The sequence below is a fragment of the Marmota flaviventris genome, chromosome 12 (genome assembly GCF_047511675.1).
Source record: "Marmota flaviventris isolate mMarFla1 chromosome 12, mMarFla1.hap1, whole genome shotgun sequence".
NCBI classification, from domain to species: Eukaryota; Metazoa; Chordata; class Mammalia; order Rodentia; family Sciuridae; genus Marmota; species Marmota flaviventris.
In genome coordinates, this window is record NC_092509.1 from 23,548,523 (window position 1) to 23,574,537 (window position 26,015).

The window sequence follows — 26,015 nt, forward strand, 5'->3', positions numbered from 1 at the left end:
CCAGACCCCCAGAAACCCCTCAACACCTGCTGTCCCGGGTGCATCCTCCACCTTCTCTCAACACGTCCGCTTCCGGCCCACTTTCAGGCCCGAGAGTCGATAACGAGCCCATCGCGCTGCTCCCACGGGGCGGAGCTTTCTCATCGGCGCTACCGGCATTCATCTCGTGCTGCCTAGCCCCGGCGGCCGTCCAGCGGGAGGCGGAGCGAGTCCAAAATGGCGGCTCTCAGGCTGGCGCGCTCCGTGCTGCTGGGGCTTTGAGGTGGTCGCCGGGGGTCGGGGGGACGATTTCCCCGCCGCGGGAGCCCCAGAGAATGAATCGGGGGCTCTGCTAAGGTCAGGCGGCGGGGCTGGAGAGAAGTGGCAGCAAGGGCTGCGGTGGTGTCCACGCAGCGGGATGTGCGAGAGTTACTCCAGGTCGTTGTTGAGGGTCTCGGTGGCGCAGATCTGCCAGGCGCTGGGCTGGGATTCGGTGCAGCTCAGCGCCTGCCACCTCCTCACGGACGTGCTGCAGCGATATCTGCAGCAGCTGGGCCGGGGCTGCCATCGGTACTCTGAACTCTGTGAGTACCGGGCTGGGTGCGGGAGGGCTGCCCCGGCAAGTCACGAGTGACACCTCAGCCTCCCCGTCCCTCTCTCGGCGTCCCCGGGGTTCGCGTTCTGCACCCGGCCCCGAGATGTGCCACCTTCTCGGCCTCCGATGCCCCTGGGCTTCCCCCGTCCCTGCAAACTCAAGTCATCCCTTGGGTGTCTCTTCCTCATCCGCTAACTTCCCGCCACCAGCCGGGGAGCCGGTCTCCGCTCCCAGCTCCACACCCCTTACCTTGCTCGGCTCTGAAGTGTGCCTCGCTCTTTCTCATTGTCTCCTGTTTGCTGTGAGTAGAACCATCCCCAGAATGCCCTACACCACCTCTTACCTTGGTCTTTTTCCTCCTTTGCCCGCAAACTACTACAACTAGTTGTCACAGGCGCTCCGTCTACCGGCCGTTTCTTACAAGACTGGCCATTCTTGAGCTCCTAACTACACAGACTCGTTGACAGCTCTTCTACGTTAGGGACACTGCCTCTTCTTTCTGTATATGTCCCTTTCACAGACAACATCTCCACTTATTACTTCCCGAGGCCGACTTTGTCTTTTCTCTAATTAGATTAACTTTTATAGCTCAGTGATCCATTGGCTTCCTCCTTTCTGTTTCTATGTCAGTGATTATCAAAGTGTGGTAGAGGGATCATAGGTTATTTGAGAGCTTCTCAATGTAATCTGGAATACAGTATTTATGTATTTTAAGTGAATGTCTGGAAGTATCTGGAGCTAGTGTCATTTATTATTTTGGAATCATTTTGTTGATGTGTGAAGCATGCATATGAATACATCTGTTGGAGGAGCACTCATTTACATATCAGGTTATGATTATTAACGTGGCAAATTGGAGAACTAGATGAAGTGTTTCAATGAATATTTTGTTACCATTAAACAATTGATACCTATAGATATGCTGTACTTCTGAGGCCCCAAGATTGATTCTTATTTCCGTGGTGCTGCCAAAGTAATCTGTCTATAACACAAATCTGATACTATCATTCTTCTTATAAATACTAAAGTTGCACTCCACTAATTACAGGTTAAAAATCTAAACTCCTAATATCACATAGTACTTTTTGAGAGCCAACATTTCTCTTATCTTCTGCCACCCTGCCATACTAATCTGCAACCATGCTGAGCTACCTGCCTTTTCTGAAACATTTTAAGCTATCCACTCTTTTATGCATGTTGTTTTGCTAGAGCGTCCTTCGCACCCTGGTCCATCAATAATACTACTGAGATTTTAAGGTTCGCTTATCACTTTTCTAGGAAACTTATGTTATCTGCTCTCATAATCCTGTACATATTTCTGTTGAGTTTATTTAAACTCTTGTCTTGTAAATGTCTGAGTATGTCTCCCCTTCTCCAGAAACAAATTGATTGTATTTGTATTCTGTAACCTAGTATACTGCCAATATATAATAGGCACCCAGAAAATATTTGTGGAATAAATTAATGAATGAATGCTTCACTATCATAATAGCTATTGTGGATTTCACCTTTTGAATTTGTAAAATTTTTATTTTTTTGAATGCTTGATTTCACCAATACTTCTAAACTGGGAACTGCAAACATTCATTGTTGTCTTGTAAGTATAATACCAGTAGATACTCTCCTGACCTTCACTTCTTTCCTTTCAGGACCCCCTCAATGATCCTTGAGTATACTGTTACCATTGGGGCAGATCCAGATTGTATTTTTGCTACCAAGTTTGCTATATAAGGACAGATGTTATACTTTTAGGTACTCAAAATATTCCCTGGATACATAGTTACCTTTTGTAATTTATATACAGAACTAGAATATGCGGGGCACTTCATGTTATTAGGGATTCCAAAGTCATTGAGGATCATTGTAACACTGTAATATGAACCTTATTCCTAATTATCCATTTTTTTTTTCTAGTCAGTTTTCTTCATTTTAGTGAGAATGTGATTATCAGGCTCATTATTCCCCATTGTGGTTTGTTGACTTTAAAAATGCTAATTCAGATATATGTACTAGACAGACATTTTTAGGTTCTTTTTTCATTATTATCCTTATTTAAAATAGAATTTGTAACCTTAAGTTACCACTGGGCAATCTTGTATTCTACCTTACTTTAAATCTTTTTTTTTGACAAACATTGATTGACTACTACTATGAACTAAGCCTTGTGCTTTGTGTGGGAACAGATTACAAGGCACAATCTCTAACATGTCAACGGAAACAAACTGATAGTACATCTTCCTTAAAAAAAAAAAAAAAAAAGTTCTCAAGTTAAAGCAAGAAGTGGAAGTTATTAATTCAATAAATAATTTTTAAATTTTCCTAAGGTGACAGTTTCTCCAAGTATTCAGGAGCAGATTTTTTTAAATGTATTATGTTATGTGTGAAATATGTGTACAGGCAGCGAAAGCAAATGCTAAATTTTAAAAAATGACTTCAATACTAGTACTCTCAATTATTGCATAGTATAGGCAGTAAATGCAAAAGGAGTAGGAGAAAGTAGAGGTGTTTGTGGGCTATGGGTTCACAGAAAAGATGAAATTTGAGTTGAGCTATGTGTGGTTATATAAAGGTACAGAGAATTCTGGGTTGGAGAATAGCATAAAATAAGATGTACAAGTGAGATTAATAACAGTACCCAATAAGGTGACCAGCTTGACATATGCAGCTAGTCATTTGGAGAATATTCAGGGAAAATAGCCAAAAGAGTGAAATCGGGTTATAGAGGGACTTAAAAGCTTTATAAGAGAAGTAAAACATGGTAGAAAATGTTGCATACTTTAAATTGGAGGGGGGGTACTGTGTTAAAAGTGATATTTTAACAGAATCATACTAGAGATGAAGTGCAGAAGATATTCAGATGGGCAGAATTTGAAGATATAGCAGTGCTCCCCTTATCTGTATTTTTACTTTTTGTGATTTTAGGTACTCAGGGTCTGAAAATATTAAGTGGAATATTCTAGAAATAACAATTTGTAAGTTTTAAATAACTTTTATCAGACTATCTAGTTATAATTGTTTTATTTTATAATTAGTTATTGTTTAACCTCTTTTAATGCCTAATATACAAATTAAACTTTATCATAGGTATGTATGTATAGGAGAAAGTAGTATATATGGTATTCAGTATTATATGAGGCTTTAGCATCTACCAAGAATCTGGAATGTATACCCAAGGATAAAAATCTGACATCTATGGCAAAAAGAAGGGTGGGGAGAGGGAAACACCAGAAGTTCTTGAATTGAGGCTGCATAGCATGTGGAGGAATTTGTGATTCTATTTTTTGATTGAGAGTAATACTGACTTTAATAAGGAAGTGAAGTACATGTCTATGTTCAGTAAGAATAATGATATTTGTATTTTATTTTTTACACATGACAAAAGTAACCAATATTGTAGAAAAATTCAGACTTCAGGTGTTTGAATTTAGAAATAACTCTTCTGCTGGGCACAATGGCTCACCCTTGTAATCGCAGTGGCCCGGGAGGTTGAGACGGGAAGGTTTCGAGTTCAAAGCCAGCTTCAGCAATGGCGAGGTGTTAAGCAACTCAGTGAAATCCTGTCTCCAAGTAAAATATAAAATAGGGCTGAGGATGTGGCTCGGTGGTTGAATTCCCCTGAATTCAATCGCTAGTACCAAAAAAAAAAAAAAAAAGAAGTAAGTCTTCTATTTCAACCATACTATTCCTCTTGCTGCAGCTTCTACCTTTTTGAGTTGTTAACCCTCGACTGGATGTCTTTTCAGACTTTCCTGTGTCCTGTGAGCACATGTTTGTCTACTTCTTGCCAAATTTTGATTCTTCTTTTCCACTTTACAGTGTGATTTAATCTCGGATATATTGAGTTTGAGGTATTCATAAAAGATCTCAGGTAAAAATATTCTTTGGGGTCTTTGGAAATTGAGAACTGGAATTTTCCTAGAAGTTTTAAAAGAATTAGGAACCTTCAGTTCTGCTAAGGTAGGAAAAAAGTTCTGCTATTGGCATAGGAAAAAACTGCTTTTGTAAAGAAACTATTATCTAACTTTTATCTTTTTGTTCCTATCCATTTTATGTAATGTCTTTGACTTACACTTGAAAATTTATATATAAATTACCTTTATGATCTAAATCCTTCCTTATAAATATTCTTGGACTTAAAAAATTGAACTGGGCACGGCGGTGCATACCTATAATCCCAGCAACTCAGGAGGGTGATCATAAATTTGAGGCCAGCTTCAGCAGCTTAGCAAGACCCTGTCTCAAAATAAAAAAGTAAATAAATAATAAGGGCTGAGGATGTAGCTCAGTACTTTTCCCCCAATAAAATAAAAAATTTCAGTGATTTAATTCAACACATATTTATTGATTACCTATCATGTACCAGCCACTGTTTTAGGTTCCAGAGATGCATCAGTGAATAACAGAGAAAATGTTATAGGCATTTGCTTAGTCAACATAGCATATTAGCTATTTCATGATAAAAATAATAATAGCAATATTTATTGGACATTGACTTTGTGTCAGCCACTGTTCTAGACGCTTTCAACCATCTGTAAATTACTTTTCTTTTTTTCTTGTGGTATTGAGAATCAAACCTGGGTCTTGCATATGCCAGGCAAGCACTCTACCATTGAGCTACATCTCTGGCCTTAATAAATTACTTTTTTTTTTTTTTTTTTTTTTTACATATTGGGGATTGAATCCAGAGGTACTTTATCACTGAGTACATCCCCAGTCCTTTTTATTTTGAGACAGGATCTTGCTAAGTTGCTGAGGCTCTTGCTAAATTATTGAGGTTGGGAACTTGCCATCTTTCCGCTCAGCCTCCTGAGTTTCTGGGATTTTAGGCATATACTGCCACACTCAGTTTGTAAATTACTTTTTATGTTTGTTGTCTGCTATTTGTATAATTTTCTGTAATGCTTTGGTTGTTAAATTACATTTAAAATTCACTTTGTAAGAATCAGCTTTTTATTATTTAAATTATGTAATGTTTTGTTTAAAAATCTATTAAGTTTTTTCCAATAATTAGGTTTTAAATACTTAATATATTTGACTCTGAGCTATATATGTACTTAATACATTTTTATTAATATTTTTAGAAATGTTCATGTAGTTTAAAAAAACTAATTTGATTTGCTTTTTACTCTGTTTCAGATGGTCGAACAGATCCTATTTTGGATGATGTTGGTGAAGCTTTCCAACTCATGGGAGTTAGTCTACATGAACTAGAAGACTATATTCATAATATTGAACCTGTTACTTTCCCACATCAAATCCCTTCATTTCCTGTTAGCAAGAACAATGTACTTCAGTTTCCTCAACCTGGAAGTAAAGATGCAGAGGAAAGAAAAGAATACATTCCTGATTACATGCCACCCATTGTATCTTCTCAAGAAGGTTTGTGGTTGTTTGTTCCTTATATATTAGTGACTATATTAATGAATTTTTAATCTTTTTAACTTTATATGCTATGCTACATATAAATTCTAAAAATGCAATCAAAATATTTTAGCATTTATTTATAACTTATTCTAACCCTTAAACTAACAAACATGGCACTTGGCATCCCAAGTTTTCTCTTTCCTTCCCCCTGGCCCCTGGCGCTTTTACTTAGAGCATTGGTATAATCAAGGTTATGTCTAATGAGTTATCTTTCGCCTTTGTAAATATTAAGTAGGGGAGAAAAAATTTGACCACAGAGGGACTTTCAATAGACGTTTAAATTGAGAATGGAATGTTAAGTAAATTAGAGAACCTTTAAAACAAAAAGAAAAATTGGTATAGCTCTTTTCCTACTCCCTTATTATTTTTTCCATATTTTTATTGGTGTATTATAATTATATATAATGGCAATATTTGTTGTTAATTATTTGTAGATACACACAATGTAACAATATAATTTGGCCAGAATCATTCCCCAATGTTTCCTCTTTCCCTCCCTCTTGTCCCCTGGCCATTTGTTCTATTCACTCTACTGATCTGCCTTCAATTTTCATGAGACCCACACCTGCAACTTTCTTTTCCTTTTTCCTTCTAAGCTTCCACATATGGAAGAAAACATACAATCTTGATTTTGAATTTGGCTTATTTCACTTAGCATAATGTTTCACATTCCTTTCATTTTTCTGAAAATGGCATAATTTCATTCTTCTTTATAGCTGAATAAAACATCATTGTGTATATATACCATATTTTCTTTACCTATTCATCCACTGATGGATCCCTAGGCTGGTACCATAGTTTGGTGTTGTGAATTGAGCTTCTACAAACATGGGCATGCATGTGTCACTATAATGTATCAATTAATTCTTTAGGATAAATGTCGAGGAGTGGTGTAGCTGGATCATATGGTTATTCCATTCCTAGTCTTTTGAGGAACCTCCATACTAATTTCCATAGTAGTTGTACCAATTTATTATCCTATTAGCAGTGTAAAAGTGTTGCTTTTTCTCCACATCCTCTTTAGTATTTGTTATTGTTTGCATTCTTTATAGCTGCTAGTCTGACTGGAGTGAGATGAAGTCAGTGTAGTTTTTATTTGCATCTTCCTGATTTCTAAGAGTAAACATTTTTTCCTATATTTGTTGGCCATTTGTATTTTTTATTTTGAGAAGTGTCCATTTAGTTCATTTGCCCATTTATTAATTGGGTTATTTTTTCTTCAGTGTTAATTTTTTTTAGTTCTTTATGTATCCTGGATATTAATTCTCTGTCAGAAGAATAGCTAGCAAATATTTTCTCCCATTCTGAAGGTTTTCTCTTCACATTCTTTATTGTTTCTTTTGCTGTGCAGAAGCTTTTTAACTTGATACCATTCCATTTATTAATTCTTGATATTATTCCTGAGCTCTAGGAGTCCTATTGAGAAAGCCCTTGCCTGCACTTGTATGTTGGAGTGTTGACCCTGTTTTCTTCTAGGAGTTGCATAGTTTCTATGGTCTAGGTCTTTGATCCATTGTGAGTTGACTTTTGTGCAGGGTGGAGAGATAAGGATCTAGTCTCATTCTTCAACATTTGGATAACCAGTTTTCCCAGCAGTATTTGTTAAAAGGATTGTCTTTTTTTCCAATATGTTTTTGGCATCTTTGTCAAGGATCAGATGACTGTATCTGTGAGTGTTTGTCTCTGTGTCTTCTGTTCTGTACTATTGGTCTATGTATGTATTTTTATGCCAGTATTATGCAGTTTTTGTTACTATAGCTGTGTAGTGTAATTTGAAATCAGGTATTGTGATGCTTCCAGCATTGCTTTTTTGGCTTAAAATTATTTTGACTCTTCTGGGTCTTTTGTTTTTCCAAATGAATTTTAGGACTGTTTTTTTTGTAGTTTTGTGAAGAAAATCTTTGGTGTTTTATTAGTAATGTAAGTTGAATGCCATTGTTGTATACTAGGAACAACTAATGAGTTGTGAATATTCACTGATACTATACAGACTAATCTCTTTTTTTTGATGGGTATAAATGTTTATTGTTTTGTCAGAATTGTTGAATATAAAATATTGTATGACACTGTATAATCATCATCGCTGCATTAATGGATGTTCACAAGTATTAAGTGCATCCTAATCTTGCACGAAAGACAGTTTAGTAATAAATGATGTTTAAATAATACCAGCACATTAAAAAAAAAAAAAAGAACAGCTCCACATAATGATACACCCACTTTTTTGCAAAAAAAAAAAAAAAAAATTGGCATAGAATCTCAACAATTTCCCTAAAATATAGTAATAGGTAATCAGTCTTAGTGGTCAATCCCATTGCACAGTTCAGTTCTTCCTGCATGATTTTTCATCATGTTGATCATTAAGTTCACTTAGCTTCTAAAAGAGTTACCTAAGTAATTTGTGGTCTCCAACTTATATTGTATGTGTATGTATATCTTTTTATTAAAAAAAAATGAAAAAGTTGCAATTTCTTTCCATTTTAAAAATTCTAGAATCACATGTTTACTTCATTAATGTAAATGATAACAGAAATAAATCTTACTTATGACTTTTTTATTGTGATAAAATATAAAACTGACCATTTTAACAATTTTCAGTTGTATCATTCTGTGACATTAAGTACATTCACATTCTTGTTGCAATCATTACCTTCATCTACCTTCAAAACTTTTTATCTACTCAAACTGTCCCCCTTCAACATAAATCCCCATTCCCAACTTTTCTCAGGCCCTGGAAACTGTCGTTTATTTTCTGTCTCTATAAGTCAATCTTTCTTTCTTTCTCTTTCTCTCTCTCTCTTTTTTTTTTTTTTTTTGTGTGTGTGTGGTATTGGGGATGAAACTATGGGCTGCTCTCCATTGAGCTACATTTCCAGCTCATTCTATTTATTTTATTATTATTTTTTGGTATCAGGAATTGAACTTGGGGCATTAGTGGTTACTGAGCCACATCTCTATCCCTTTTTGTTTTTTATTTTGAGACAGGGTTTCTCTAAGTTGCTTAGGGCTTCACTGAATTGCCAAGGCTGGCCTTGAACTTGTGATCTCTCCTGCCTCAGCTTCCCAAGTCCCTGGGATTTCAGGCATGTACCACCACACCTGGTCTTCTTATGTTTTATTTTGCATTTTGAGACAGGGTCTTGTTAAGTTGCCCGTGCTAGCCTGGAATTTGAGATCCTCCTGCTTCAACCTTCTGAGTTTCTGGGCTTATAGGCATGTACCATCATGCCCTGAAGTATTTTTCTTTTTGTGACTGGTTTATTTCCCTTAGCAGCACATCTTCAGGGCTCATTGTGTTGTAGCATGTATCAGAATGTTCTACCTTTTTAAGGCAGAATCATACTATGATATAAATATATTCCACATTTATTTATATAGTCATCTGTTGATGGACATTGTTTGATTCTACCTTTTGGCTTTTGTGGAATAATGCTGCTATGAGTATTGGTGTACAAATATCTGTTCACATTCCTGCTTCCAATTCTTTTGAGTTGTTAGATCACATAGTGATTCTACATCTAATTTTTTTGTTTGTTTTGGTCCTGGGAATTAAACCCAGTACCTTGTGCATACTAAGCACATGCTCTACCATTGAACTGCACCCCTAGCCCCATATCTAATTTTCAGGGAACCACTATAGAGTTCTCCACAGCAGCTGCACCATTTTACCTTTCTACCAGCAATGCCCAAAGGTTGCAGTTTCTTGCAATTCATTTTTTACAATTTCTTGTTCCACTTAACCAGCATTTTGAAGTGTTACCTAAATTTGTTTCATTGATTTGATTTAAATTTGCTTAAAGTTGTTTTACAGTCTATGTGTCCATGTTGCCTCATCTGAGAAACTGGGAAAATATTGGACCTAAATTGTAGAGCTTTGTTGTGGATTGTTGGATCTTAGGCTCAGTGAACTGGACTGAATAGTACTCGTGCTGTAATTCAGTCTACTGAAAGTGAAGCTTACCCATGCTTGTTAATAGCCATGGGAGATACAGAAAGAGCTCACTATACCTTTTGGAATATTACTGTAGTTTTCTGGCTTAAGCTCTTGGGAAATAGATGCTTCTCAATACCTTAGATTTCTCCACTTTAGGTTTTTGACTGAAGCCAGGAATAGTACCCCTCAACAAATGTTCTTGAATTGAGTTAGACACTGTGGTTCCTGCTTACTGAAATTCCTTGCTTCTCCTATTCAGTCCTATTGGAAATCTAAGATACTCCTAAGTCATCCCCAACTACCTTTAGTAACTGCTTAAAATTCTGCTCACTCTCTGAATTTATTTGTATTTATAGCCTCTGTTACTGTTATCTTTGAGAAAATCTTACTGTTTAAATTCTCCTATGTAAAGTTGTTCTTTTAAAACCCCCCACTACTTAATGTTTTGATCTTAGAAACCTACTTTTTTTACAACTTCTTTAAATTGAAATTTATTTACTTTAAAAATGTGACAAGGGCTGGGGATGTAGCTCAGTGGTAGAGCACTTGCCATATATGCATAAGGCCCTGGTTTCAATCCCCAGTACTGCAATAACAACAATAACAACAGCAACAAAATAAAATTAAAATGTAATGAATGCATTTAAAAACCAGTATTATCAAAGGAGGATTTCTTGAGCAGAGGTATGGTAGTAGGTGGATTGAAAATGACTAATTTTTTCTCTTCTAGAAGGCCATGAATGTCAAGTGGTCTTGGAATTTCCTTCTTTGTTGCTGCTGTTAAATATGATTTATTAAGCATTCTGTATCTCTTAATAAAAGGAGTGCTAAGTTATCAGTCTAGTGATACATCCTGTTGTACTTTGAGATTTAATCTTGTATGGCTCTGAATATTTTTGCTGGAAGGCCACTTATTAGTACCCAATATCTGTAATTTTGCTAAGAAGAGATGAAATCGAATGCTAAGAAGAAAGTTGAAGCATAGTAGAAGAAATTTAAGAAAAGATACTAATAAGTAATTGGCACATCAGTGATTCTTAGAATGGCATGAGATCATGGATTTTGTATCAGTGAATTAGGGCAGAGGTTGTGGTTCAGTGGTAGAGCTCTTGCCTAGCACATGCAAGGCACTAGGTTTAATCCTCAGCACTACATAAAAATAAATAAATAAATTATATATATACACGTGTGTTTGTGCGCGCTCGCGCGCACGCTTGGGTGTGTCTAGTTTAACAACTAAGACTTCTGTGTGTCATCAAATGACATGATTCAGAACTTTGCCTTCTTCATGTTAAAAATTTTAATTCACATTCTGTGTGCCTTTTGGAGCCTTCTAAATCTATTTTGTGGTTTGCTTATCTTTCGATCTACTATTTAATAGTTACATTCTTAATATTTGGGGTTCTGGGTGCTTTTTTTTTTTTTTTTTCCTGGCTTCTTAAAAAAACCTGCACTCATGGGTGGGGGTATAGCCCAATAGTAGAGCACTTGCCTAAGAAGCACAAGGCCCTGGGTTCAGTCCCCATTGTGCATGTGTGCAAGTGCATGCACAAGTATGTGCGCATCCATGCACACACACACACACACACACACACACACAGAATTGGACTTAGATGGACAACATTGGATTAATTCTTATTGTTTTTTGGCACTGAGGATTGAACCCCAGAGTTTCATGCATGATAAACACATATTCTGCCACCGAGGTATAACCCCAGCTCCTAGATTAATCTTAGTCCTTGTTTCGTGCATACATTCATCATTGGTCCATGCATAACCTGCACTTGTTTACTAACAGAGTTATGTAAGTATTTTTAATACTGTATTAAACCCTATCAAACTGACCATCCAAAACCAAAGAAAACTCTTAGATAATAATTTACTCATAATCACTTGGCTTTTCTTGTTTTACTTTCATAGCATGCAAGTATTACACAATAAAATTCTCATAAGGTTAGGGTTATCACATTTAAATGCTGCCGAGATAATGTAACTATTATGTTGGATAGTGAGTGAATGTGAGAAACAAAAGTTTAAGATTTTAGATATAGACTTGTGGGCTGAAATTATTATACTACAGTAAATTTAGGAGTTTATTTTTTGTATTATTTGAAGCAAAAGAAGAATCTTATCTAGATTTTTATGTTGTCAGACATACTGGTGCATACCTGCAATCCCACCAGTTTGGCTGAGGTAAGAGGATTCAAGTTCAAGGTCAGCCTGGGCAACTTTGTGAGACCCTGTCTCAAAATACAAAATAAAAAAATAAAAAGGACTGGGTTAATAGTTCTATGGTAGAGCAACTCTGGATTTCAAAAAATAATAAAGTTTTTATGCAGTATACACTGTAATTATTTTAAAGGAGGAATACTATAAGCTTGAGAACACTGTTTTCTTTCCTTCCTTTCTCTCTGTCTCTTCCCTTTCTCCTTTTTTCTCTCCCTTTCCTCCTCTCTTCTCTTTTCATTGTCTATTTGTAAAATGGGGTCTTATGTTGCCCAGACAGGTCTCAAACTCCTGGCTCAAATGATCCTCTCTCCTCAACCTCCTGAGTTCTGGGGCTACAGATGAGTGCCACCCTACTCAGTCTGATTTTGTTATTTCAGCTAACACTTATGGATGATCTAAGGAGCAAAAATATTGCTGATTCATAAGATACGCATGTGGTTTAGAAAGATACAGTAAGTGGCAGGCAGTACAATAAGATGCTTATCAAAACCTTTTCCCTATTCTTGGGGAAAAGATATAAAATGCAACCTTGTGGTTACCATTTTTTAATATAACCACACAAGTCAACTTAATAAATCATTTACAATCTGAATTTTTTTTTTATGGGTACAGCATGTTAGAAAGCTCCTAGTATTCTGATCAGTGGTGCAAAGGGTGATATGTACAGAGGTGAACAACTTTGACAATGACATGGTTCACCAAGTTCTTTATTTTCCTTTTATTTCCTTACGGGTCACAGGCAGGGCCAGATTTGCTCATAAAATATTATTAGTAGAGTACTGTCTTGGGACTACCTTCTTATCAATCATTCAAGTTGATTCATGTCAAAAAAAAAAGTGTGCTCAGCCCTCTAAGTGCTGTGGTAAGTATGCAGGAACAGAGGCCTGGAGAGGCAGCATGCTGTGGCAGAAAGACCTGGACCTCATAGAGTCATTCACATGTGACTCAACTTGTTATTGAGTTTCTGGTTTTCCCAAGTAATTCTATTTTTCTGACTTTATCATCTATAATATTGTAGACGCTGGGGAGGATAAAGAGAGAGATTTTGTAAGACATTTATTTAAATACACAAAACACTTAATGGTGAATGTTAATGCTTTTCCCATTTTTCCATCCTTACTCTTAAGGAAATTAGCCTGTGAGTTGAAATATATTTTTCTCAAGGCACTTTACAATAAATATAAATGTAAAACAGTGTTGACATCACATACTTATGAGTCAGGGGACCACTAAACAACTGAGCAGGTATAGCTGTTCAAGGAGCTGTTTGATTATCAGCAATGTGAAGAGAATAGAGTAGGAGATGATTAGAAGAAGTTCTTGCCTACTGTATCCTATTATATGTTTAGAAATGAGACCTTTCACAAATATTTTATACATGTATTTGTTGCTTGCACTGTTAAGAGTTCTCATGGCTGGTACCCAATGTGAAGAACCAGCTTTCCATACATCTTTTCAGATTCACACCAGTACCTCTTTTTTGTTTATTTATTTATTTTTTGCTTCCTATTATATTGTGCTGAAGAATGTCTGAAAATAGCATACTATGTCAAAGCCATTGTTTGGTTCTCAAAGTATGGTCGGTAGGCCCTGGTCATTGAGGGTCTCTCTGGTGGTCTGTTGATTGCTTTAAAATACTTGCTTGAGAAAGAAATCACAGAAATAGAAATCATGTTTTACTTATTGCAGGAAACTTAACAACCTTGACTTAAACTTGGTAAAAATACAATATTGTTATTACCTTTAAGGCTTTTATTTAAAAAAATAAAAATAAAAGGATTTTTATAACAGTTTTTAGATCTACAGAAAGAGTGAGACAGTAGTACAGTTTCTTTATATTCTGTACTCGGAGTATAATATTATTAATACCTTACATGAGTGTGATGTATTTGTTATAATTAATGAACCAATATTGATATATTATTTTTAATAAAAGTCCATATATTATCCACCTATCCTTAGTTTTTACATAATGTCCTTTTTATGTTCTTGGATCCCGTTCAAAATATAGTTTTTCAGACTTTCTGGTTTTTGTTAACCTTGACCGTTTTGAAGATTACGGGTCACATATACTATAAGATGCCCCTCTATTAGAGTTTTTTTGGTGTTTTTCTCATGATTAATCTGGAAGTATGAGCCTCATGTCAAGGACATAATTAATATTCCCTGTCAATCAATGTGATTTGTCTCTGTTGAAGTTGACCTTGTTCACTTGGCTAAGGTAGTTTTCTCCTCGTTGAAGTGACTCTTTCCCCCTCTTTCCATACTGTACTCTTTGGAAGAAGTCACTATGTATTTATTGCCCACTCTTAAGGAATGGGATACTCTCCCACTTTGAATGTGAAATATTACATAAATTATTTGAAAATCTTTTGCATGGGTATTTGTCTCATTTCTGCCAGAAGTTTCTGTTTTTATTATGAAGCCCTTTAAAAAGTGAACATTTACAGATTTGAGAAAAATTAATGCATACTTGTTGAAAAAAAAATATTCCCCAAGTATATTAAGCTTAAAATGAATGGTTCTTTCTCTTTCCTCATGTTCTCATTTCCCAAGATTAATCCTTTCTAACGAGTGTGAATCCTTCTAGATCTTTTCATGTGAAACTTTCAAACTCCTTAGACTCAAAACTCTGTTCACTTCATTGCCTATTATTTTATTGAATTGCTGCTGTAATCCAACTTTGCTCCTCTCCTTTTCTTTTCCAAGTATTTTGTTGTAGCAACAGACCATTCTTTTCTCAACAGTGCTCACTGAGATCACAAATTACTATCTAACTAATTGGCTGATCTAATGAATATTTAATACCTTTTAAACTGTATCCCAGTTTAAGAAACAGAACTTTACCAGTTATCTCAGAAGTCCTTCCATGTGCTCAGCCCCATTCATAGCCCTCCTCCACCCCTCCAAAATAACCACTCTCTTGGCTTAATAGGAATTATTTCTTTCTCTGAGAGTTTTATCAGTCAAATGTGTATTCCCTAGACTCATTAAGTTATGTTCTTCACCTTCCCTCCATTTTTGTTTCATATTTTTTAAAATCTTTTTTAATTTCAAGTTTCTCCCCACCCCCAGCCCCCGTTTCTTTGTCTTATGATTTATTTGTTGAAAAACCTGGGCCATTTGACACACTAGAATTTTCCACAGTTGTTTTTTTATTGATTGCGTATTCAGTGCAGTTCAATGTGTATGTCTCAAAATCGGCAGTGAAATCTGAGACTTGATCAGACTCTGGTTTGATACTTTTGGCATGATATTGGTAGTGTTGTGTTCATCCAGAAGTTAATAATGTGTGGTTTTCACTTTTTTTGATATTAGCAGTGTTGATGCTCAGTAATGTGATCCCTTCATTCATTGGGGGTTGTGAAATAGTGATATCTATCATTTTGTTTTTACTTTATTCTTCACTTGGAATACTTTCATAAGAAAATCCTTAACCAGTCCACTGTTTAGTAACTTAGTGGTCTAATTCTTATAGGAAAAGCAAGATAAGTACCTGTTTTCTTCATGTTATATACCTAGTTTTCAACGAACTGGTCCCTTGTCGTCCTTAGAGAGTGACAAGTTTTTTAAACAATATCATTATGAAATCTTTATGATCCTCTAGCCTTAGCCTCCTGCATAGCTGGGTGTATAGATGTATGCCACCACACCCAGATCTTTTTATTTTCTAATTTTAATTATTAGTTTTGTGGTGCTGGGGATTGAACACAGGGCCTGCTAAGTTTGCATTCCACCATTAAGCTATACCCCTGGCCTAATTTTTATTTTTAAAATTGTAACTTGACAAATTATAGTTGTATATATTTATGAAGTATAAAGTGATGTTATGGTTTATGAATACAGTGTGGAACAATTGAATCAAGTTAAGAAGGTATCCATCACCACACAAACCATTTTTGTGGTGAGAATATTTGAAATTTATTAGTATATGTATAGTAATAATATATGTAATATATATAACAATATAATATGATAATGTGTAAACATTCTCAGTGCTTTTGAAATGTATAAACATTATTATTTACTGTATTAACATTGTGCACTATATCTCAAAGAAGAAAAGAAAACACTCCCCCTAATTAAGGCTTTATGCCCTTTAAGCCTCTCCTTGTTCCCTCTTTCCTTTCCAACCAGCTTTTGGTGACATTCTACACTGTGTTTCTTTGAGTTTGTTTTAGATTTTACTTAGAATAGTGTTTCCAATTCTATTCATGTTGTTGCAGGTGACAAGATTTCTTTTTTTTATTTTTTTAAGATTTTTTTTTTAAGAGAGAGAGAGAATTCTTCAATATTTATTTTTCAGTTTTCGGCAGACACAACATCTTTGTTTGTATGTGGTGCTGAGGATCGAACCGGGCCGCACGCTTGCCAGACGAGCACGCTACCGCTTGAGCCACACCCCCAGCCCTATTTTTAATTTTTTGAGAAAACACCATAACAGTTTTCTATAATGGCTATGCTAATTTACATTTCTATCAACAGTGTAAAAGCTGCTTTTTCTCTACATTCTTGCTTTTGTTTTTGTTTTTGTTTGGTATCATGGATGGTTGAACCCAGGGATGCTTAACCACTGAGCCACTCCAGCCCTTGTTTGTTTTTAAGACAGGGTCTCACTAAATTGCTCAAGGTCTTGCTAAGTTGCTTAGGCTAGCTTTGAACTTGGGATCTTTCTACCTCAGCCTCCCAAGCTGCTTGGAATATAGGCATACATCACTCTGCCTGACCTACTTATCTTTTTTTTTTAATAACAGCCCTTCTAACAGGTGTGAGGTGATAGCTTACCCTAGTCATTAGTGATGCTGAGATTTTCTCCATATAGCTGTTGGCCATTTGTTTGTCTTCCTTTGAGAAATATACATTTAGGTCATATAGATATTTCCAATTCAAATTTGGGACTACAGGATTTTTACTTTTCAAATTATATAAGTAATACTTTTGTCTATACCAAGAATTCTGGTTCTCAGGGATAAAGAAGATTGTGACATTAGAATATTCTGTAATTGCTCATTTGCTTTATCCCATATTACATGTACAATATTGAAACTATCACTTATGATTACTAAAACAAGTGGATTTTTCTGTTTTGCTTATGCTCTCCTATTACCCCAATTTTCCAAAATTATTCTATAAATACATTGTTAGATATAGCTGCTTCTTGAGTTCTATCACCTTATTTCTGAGTTTTTTTCTAATTGTGATTTGTATACTCTTATGTCTTTTAGATCATTTGAAAGTAGAATATATTACTACATTAGCACATTTTCTTTTGCTGTAATAAAATGCCTGAGGCTAAGTACTTTATAAAGGAAGAGGTTTATTTAGTTCATGGTTTTGAAGGCTGCAAGTCCAAGATTCAGTTCCATTGATTTGTCCTCTGATGAGGGCCTTGTGGTAGATGACATCATAGTGAGAGTGCCTATGAAAGAGAGAGAACACATGGCCAGACAGGAATCCAGAGAGTGGGCATGGGTCCTCTTTATTTATTTATTTTATAACAACCATCCAGTGTCCCATAAGAAGTACATTAATTTCTTCCTAGAGCAGTGCCTCAAATGACCTCCCACTAGTCCCTGTAGCCTAACATAACAACACTGGGGACCAAGTTTTCAATATATGAGCCCTTGGGGGACAAACCACATCTAAATTATGGCACAATATTACAGTGTTCATTTGTTTTTAGAGAATGAGTTTCTATTTTTTAGTTTCATTGTCTGCAGGGATGTTATTTTGGTATTTAATCTCCTTTTCCTTATGGAAATTGCTGTGTGAAAAAAAAAAAAAAAGAAATTGTTGTGTGACTTTAGAGCTCCTTGATTTGCAGTGGGGCCATGTCCCGATAACCTCCTTGTAAGTTGAAAATGCATTTAGCACAGCTCATGTGCCAACTATCCTAGCTTAGCACACACTACACTGTAAAGCATTGGTTATGTTCTCCTTGTGATCTAGTGGCAGACCAAAAGCTGTGCCTTGCTGTCCCTGTGCAGCACTCCAGGGAGTATTATACCATTTATCAAAATGGAACAGTTAAAATTTGAAGTACAATTTCTACTGAATTTGTATCACTTTCTCACCATAATAAGTCAAAAAATTATAAGCTGAACCATCATTGAGCTGAGGACTCTGATTTTTCTTGAAGTTTGGAATGAAGTTCAAGTTAGTCTTTCTAATTTTGCAGTGCTCCCTCTTCTGTTGTTTTTTGTGTAATGTTCAAAAGTGTGGTAGCTCACTTGGTGACATTTTTAATCTCTTGTTTTCCTCTACTACTTTTACATGGATATTTTCCCTTTATCTCATTTCAGCTTTCCTAATGTCTACAAGCCTCTTCAGAAAAGATCAGACTATTGTTTATATATTATTTTAAATTATAATTTGGGCTATTGAAGGGAAAGTAGAGTAGGCAGCCAAACTATAAATATCAGAAGTTTCTAATATAGTATGCTATAAAGAGTGGTGAAATCAATTTTTTTTGTTTGTTTTTTAAGTATGGGGGTGGAGATGATTCCCTTAGTAAATTCTAGTGGCAGTTACAAGGATGGACTTCAGGGAGGAGATGCCACTGAAAGACTTGATTTGTTACAGCTCATAGAAAGGAGTGTATGGAGGAAGCATTTAATGGACAGGATTTGGTGATGGAGGAGTTGTAGAGGTGATACCAAGAGGAGCCAAGGTTCAAGCTGGAGAGACTGTGTGGGTAACCAGAATCTAAACATCCAGATCTTAAGCAGATTGGTCAGATCTGGAGTCAGAATTTACAGTGGAACTCATATCCCTCAGGGAGTGCTGTAGCAACATTTTATTTATTTTTTAAAAATAGGAATCAGGGCTGGGGTTGAAGCTCTTGAGCACTTGCCTAGCATGTGTGAGGCACTGGGTTCAATCCTCAGCACCACATAAAAATAAGTAAATAAATAAAAATAGGAATCAGGTAGAATTCAAGACTACCTAATGATACTAGAACCTGAGACCCAGAGTGCACTTGGTTGCTTGTGAAGGGCAACAGGTGCACTTGATTTACAGCAAGTGGGCGATGGTCTGGGTAGTGAATAAGCGCCTCCTTGTACCAGGCACCGTGCCTCACGCTGGAGACAGAGACTCACTAGCTCATCTTTGGACTTTTTGAACATAAATTGCTAAAAACCTAAAATAAGTTTTGTTACAAAAGATTAAACAATCCTTAGTTTTTTGGATTAGGGCTTTAAGTTAAATCACTAACATCTGTACAGTGATGCATAACATCCACCATTGTCATATGTTTGACTACTAAAGATGTATAACTTTACATTTCATTGATGTGTGACAGTTTAAAGTCTTTTTAAAAATTTAGTTGTAGATGGACACAATAATTTTATTTTATCTATTTTTTTTTATGTGGTGCTGAGGATCGAAGCCAGTGCCTCAGGCATGTGAGGCAAGCTCCCTACCACTGAGCCACAACCCCAGCCCTAAAGTCATTTTTTAACTCTACCCCAAATATCGTATGTCTGTTATTTCCTATATCAAGTGCCATTTTCCTCATTTGTAAAATGGGAATTATTACCTCCCTGGAATTGTTGTTATAATTGAATGAGATATAAATGTAGCCTATTATTATAGGTCTTAGATATGATCTTCTGAGGAAAGCCTTACATTTACAATTTGTTCCTGAAAGTCTCAGTACTAAGTTTAATGGTTGACATACCATGTGTTTTGGAAAAACACAGTACAATAAATATCTCGGACCTGTACTATTGTCTACCCTGGTTCATTCTAGGCTGGGCATCCTGTGTGCTGTGTAAAGTGCTGTGGCACATAGTAGGACTTGGCTGTGCCTGTTGATGGGATTTTCCCACATTCTGTTTAAGGGGGTTTTCCTCTGTTTCCCACAGAAACTATTTCCCACAATACAATTCAGTCTTGGAAAAGGGATTAGCTGCGAAAAAAATAAAATGAAGATATATGTGGATCTTTACGAATTATCCTTTCAGTTCTATATTTGCCTTCATTGTTTCTTGATGCTGTACTTGAATTTTATTGGTATGCTTTAGTAAGATTTTTTTTGAAGTCTTATACATATTTAATATTTTAAATTTTAAATAATACTTAAATGTAGTTATTTATTTGCATCTCATTTTACCACAGGAAAAAAGTAAAGCTTCTCTCTTCCCCTGTCCTGCTACCTTTCTCACCTCCCCTTTCCCTCTACCATCTCTTTTTTACTGTGAATACTGTGATAAAGTTATGTTTCAGTGTTAATTAATTGCTGATATTTTGTGCTTATTACAGTGCCATGTGCACAATTAACATACATGAATTGATCATTTTTCTTATATAATGTCAGATTTAGTTTCAATTTATAATTTATTTCTGTTAAGTGTTATGTACTCAGAATGTAACATTTAAATGCACTCTTCTGTTGTTAGTAATATTTTATTATAATCTACTTTACTCTTGGTGGAAACTTAAAATTCTGTAGTATGAATAAGAAAATCAATTTCTTTTTTATATGAAAAGGGATTATAATTCAGTAGGTGGCACTCTTTCCTTTGTTAAGTGTTAGTGAATATCCAATTAAATGCCAAAGAATGTTTTCAATTTTTTGAGAAAAAACATACAACTTAAAAATGAATCATGGCTAGTTTTAGAAAGGGTAATGACAATTTTGTCTATAATTGGCTTTTTTGGAACTTCCTTAGGATGATTACATATGAACATGCTTAATATTTATTTGCCTTAAGGAGACTTTTATATGTAGAACAGAATTCCTTTCAGCAAAGGCCTTATATCATCCTTTCTGAAATTCTAGATGTTCTTTTCAAAATTTGAAATTATTATCCAGTATTATCTACTTTGCTTTCATGTTTTGATTTTCAACATCAGAAGATACTTTAGAAATTAACACAGTTCCCTCATTCTAACACAGCAGCTTTTCTTAATTTTAGTGTATCCTATCGCTTTTTCTGGTATGAATAGAATATTTGGCTAGTCAAACTAATTAATCCGATTTGTAGTTTTGTTCTTTGTATTCACATTATGTTCTTTATCAAAAACCATATTTGTTAATGGTGTTTCCCAGTTCCTGTGTATTTTTATTTCCTATTTTTTTAAAAAAAGAATATACCATAATTTACTAAGCTATTCTCTTATTGTTAGCATTTTTTATTATTTTAAAGTAGTATAGCATCATCAAATATCCTTGTGCCTGTTTTTCTTTTATATTATTTCCTTATGATAAATTCCCAGGAGTTTTTAGGTCAGAGGTATAAACACATTTATGTTTTTTGACACATATTACACATTGCTTTCCAAAAGAATTGTATCAGTTTACAATGCCATAATGAATGTGTGATTATACTGGTATCCTAGAAATCCCGCTGGAATTAATTTCAAAGTATAATTTTTTTACTAGCTTAGATTAAACATTTGGAGGGTTGTTTTTATTTTAAAGTTTGTACTTGAAATGTGGGAACTACAAAAATATTCCCAGTGGAATATAACCTCTGATACTATTTTGATGTAGTCCTCTAAGTCTTTGTGTTTGTATATGTATATGTGCATGTGTGTGCTCAGTGCCTATTGTAGCATAGAATTATTACAGTATATAATTTTATGTACTGTTTCATTTGATTAACTCACTATATTCTAGCCATTAACTCATTTCTTTTTGCTAGACAGAATTAAGTTTAGGGGTAAACAGGAAATGTATCAAATGAACAGAAATGATTTGGTTTAGGTATTTCTCTTAGTTATGGTAGGGTATGCAGAAGCAAGAATACATTCATGAGATTGGCATTATGAAGTTATGCAAATTTGTTAGATATCTTTATCAGAATGCTAAGTGGATATCTATGAATGTATACTTATAGGAGTAAGCTGTTAATTTTTTTTTTTTTTTTTTTGAGACGGGTTCTATGTTGTTCAGGCTGGTCTTGAACTTGGGGCTCAAACAGTTGTTCTACCTCAACTTCCCTAGTAGCTGGGATTACAGGTGTGCACCACTGCACCTGGATAGCCATTTTGATTTAAAAACTGAGAGATCTCATCTGAGGTGAAGAATTTATTCCATGTTGCTATATAATTTTTATAATCATCATTTCAAATGACTTTATGGTAGGCTATCCCTAAGTATTAAATATTTAGATCTCCTCTAATTTTTAATTTATTCAAGTACCAATACAATAAGTATTTTTATTCACATATCATTCACAATATTGTGAATTCTTATGATTTATTGAAAAAGTTTGAATACTGCGTTTAAAAGTATGATGTTTTAAAAAGTAATTTTTGGTAAATTCTTTTTTTAAAGTACTTTATTATGTTACCATTAGTAATATAGAATACCTATTTTATTCCATCTTTGCTCTTGAAATAATGTATCTAATTTAATAGATGTTCTATTCCCATTTTTTACTTTTAGTTCTTTTGGCACTAACATTTAACATAATTTGAGAAAAAGTGTTTTTAACCCTTGATACACTGTTAGGATCCAAATTTTTTTTTTTTTTTGACTATTTGAAATATTAGCATTTCATCATTTTTATTCTTCCTTGGAAGCTATCAAAAGAGAGAAGTTTACTATTTAAAATACTGAATAAAGGGCTGGGGATATGGCTCAAGCAGTAGTGCGCTCACCTGGAATGTGTGCGGCCCGGGTTCGATCCTCAGCACCACATACAAAGATGTTGTATCCGCCAAAAACTAAAAAATAAATATTAAAAAAAATTCTCTCTCTCTCTCTCTCTCTCTCTCTCTCTCTCTCTCTAAAAAAGAATACTGAATAAAACTCATTTTGTCTCTTCATTACCATATGTCCACTAGGCCTATGATATTAGGTATTAGCCTAATATATAATTGGATTTGAGAAAACGTATTTTCCTGCATCTTAAAATATTTGGCTATTTTACCATCATAGAATTGTTTTATTGTTCAATGATTAGTCCCAGTTATGCTTAAAAAACTAAAATGGTAAGAAATTGAAAAAATGGTTAAATTGTCCAGAGAAAGATTATTCAATAGTGATATAAATTATTATCCTTCATTTTTATTATTTTGGGGCTCAGAATATTTTAAAAAGGATCAGAATATCATCTTTTTAGTCTGCTTTGTTTTCACTTGAATACAATTGAAAGTTTTAGAATTTTAAATTTTAGTTTTATGTTAAATGTTAGTTCTTTTGGCACTATTGGAAAAGAGAAAAATTGACATGCTCAGTGTTGTTTAAAAAGTCAAATAAATGCAAAGATTCTAACATTTAATGATAAGATGACAGAGAAGAAATTGATCATATAAGTGAAATTCTACATTGTGGATCTTCAGATGATTTTTTTTTAATTTTAATTTAAGAATTGATATATTCTAAAAGCAAAGAAGAAGTATCAGTCTCATGTAGTCAGTCATTTACTAGGAAAGTCTTCATCATGTAGTAATAAGTTTGTGATAAGAACCTAAATCATTTCTCTTTTGGAAGGATATATGATAGTATTTTAAAATACTAAGATTTACATGATATAAAGGATTTGGTATATTTAAATTCGTATTTAAATTTCTAATAAAATTGTCTTCACTTTTTTGTACATATTTCTATAAATTACACATAAAATGACTTTAAAATATAAAGATTTCATTGTTATTTGTTAAATGGTAATGGCAATTCTTCCTGATATACTGAGTGTTAAGGTAAAAAAAAATATTTGTCAGATCTAATGGCATTATTACATTTTAACACCTTCGTTGAGTGTACAGCCCTAATTGTGGCTGACAGATACAATTGGGAATAGTTAGAAGAAAATAGTAGTTGTGGACCAATCAGCAGTGGAATGAAAAACTCAGGAAGTCCCAGTGCCATGGTAAAGGAGAAAAACTCATTTTTCATTTCCTTTCATGTACACTGTGTTCAGATTAACTTTAAAGGAGAGTGAGAGGTAGGTCAGAAGATTTTGTCTACAATTGAGTATTACCTGTGTGTGGAGCCCATCTCAGCAGGCATCCAGTCATCAGCTAACAGCCCTTTCCAGTTCCCTTGACAGCTGCCAGATATCCTATTGCAAATTAAATATGAAACAGGGATGGACTTAGTTTTGCATTTAAAGGATTTCTTAAGGTTCAACTTCAAATGAAATAATTAGTGCATTAGTTTTTATTAAAGCTGACTTTGTTGGGAAGGAGAGGATAGCTAGAACTGTTTATGTACTATTAAGAAAAGTGCTTTGGAAAAATGAAGTGAGTGGCATAAAATTGTTCCTTTACGTATCTATAACTCTATTTGTAAATACTGCAGGTTTGTCAAGCCTTGAAGAGTGGTATTTAACCTGTTGTAGCAGTGCAGCCTGTTAGTAAACATTTGTTTAGAGTTTGACAAACGTTGCATGTTTTTACAGATGTTTTATGGCGAGATTGTTTTGATATTTTCCTTTTTCAACTTTGTCTTTCTAAGTTTTGGTAACAAAAGGAAATAAAATCTGGTGAATTTAGATCATACTTTGAGGGATCAGAGGCAAAATTCTGTATTTGATGAAACTTTTAGTTAAAAACTTTTAGTTAAAAAGCCCCTTAGTACCTACAACAGCCTAGGTACCACATCCTGATCAAAGGGCTTTGCACATATTAGCTGATTTAATCTTCATAATAACCACAGAAAGTAACTGCTGTTATTATCTTTATTTTATAGATTAGCAAAATAAGATGAGGGGGGATTGATTCATTGATTAATTGATTGAGATGGAGTCTCACTGCATACCCCAGGCTGGTCTCAAATACTTGGCTGAGACTCTAGGCACAGACCACCTTGCTCAGCTGGATGATAACTTTTAAGGTTAAATTTTAGTAATTCAGGGAAAGTGAAATCCCGTTAACAAGGCAATATCCTGAAGATTTAAAGATCCAGAAAGGAAATTTGGGCTACATTATGTCACTTGTTTAATCCTATAGATAGGCCTTGGATGTTTTAAAAGATTAGGGTTATTTCATAGAATGTCTGTAGACCATGTTTTAAAAAAACATATACACATAACTATGTTTTAAATGTATACAACAGTTGTGGTTCATAAAATACAGTTTCATTCAGTATTGCTTAGTTCATTACTTTTTGCTGTTGCTATGTATTTTGCAAATTAGCATATACCAAAATTTAACAATTATTGGGGGTTTATGTAAATTTCTTGTATAAAAATGGAGGAGCATGTTATTTAAAAATGGTCAAAATCCATTGAGTCGCAAACTATAGACTTTTTTTTCAAATGTGGATCTCCAATTTCTGATATATTCTGTCTCTCTTCGGGCCATAGTAAATTGCTCAGCCAACATCTGTGAAAGTTAGTGGTAGTTTCTATTTTCACTGATGTACCTATAGATTAAATCTTTACTACATTTTAATTAAGAAATAAATTGGACAGTTACTACTCTTTTTCATTGATCTCTTATAATTGAGAAAGTGTTGCATTCAGTTTATTCTGGGATTGATGGGATAATTCATGCTATCAATTTGGGGAAATCTTACGTAGTAGGAAAAATCCATACCATATATAAAGTTAAACACTAATACTATGTAAAATATCAGCCTTGCAATACATATTCTAGTATTGAAAACAAATTTATCTCTAGGGTTTTAGATTTGTTTTCTAATTTCCCCAGATTTCTAAGTTAGTTTTAATGTCCTATGTTGTTATGGTAGTTTGCACATTTTTTTTTATGATATTCTATGATTAGGGTATGTTTTGAATACGTCCCATAAAGGTTCATGTGTTGGAAGTTGGTTCCACTGTGGTGATGTGGGAGTTGGTGAGACTTTTGGAGATGAGGCCTAGTGGGAGGTCCTTAGATCATTGGGGTCACTGCCCTCAAAAGGGATCAAGGTACCTCTCATGGGACTCCTGAGCT

General features: G+C 34.8%; 1 protein-coding gene across 2 annotated transcripts in view; it reads left to right on the forward strand.

The window, feature by feature from the left end:
- Positions 1-209: 209 nt before the first annotated feature.
- Positions 210-26,015, forward strand: part of Taf3 (TATA-box binding protein associated factor 3) — a 179,737-nt gene continuing 153,931 nt past the window's right edge. The window contains exons 1-2 of one of the 2 annotated variants that reach the window (XM_027944858.2): positions 210-563; positions 5,711-5,953. In XM_027944858.2, the coding sequence (XP_027800659.2) occupies positions 398-563; positions 5,711-5,953 (409 nt within the window). In that variant the 5' untranslated portion in view covers positions 210-397. The remainder of the gene's footprint in view (positions 564-5,710; positions 5,954-26,015) is intronic. The other variant, XM_071599789.1, reaches the window with a different exon arrangement.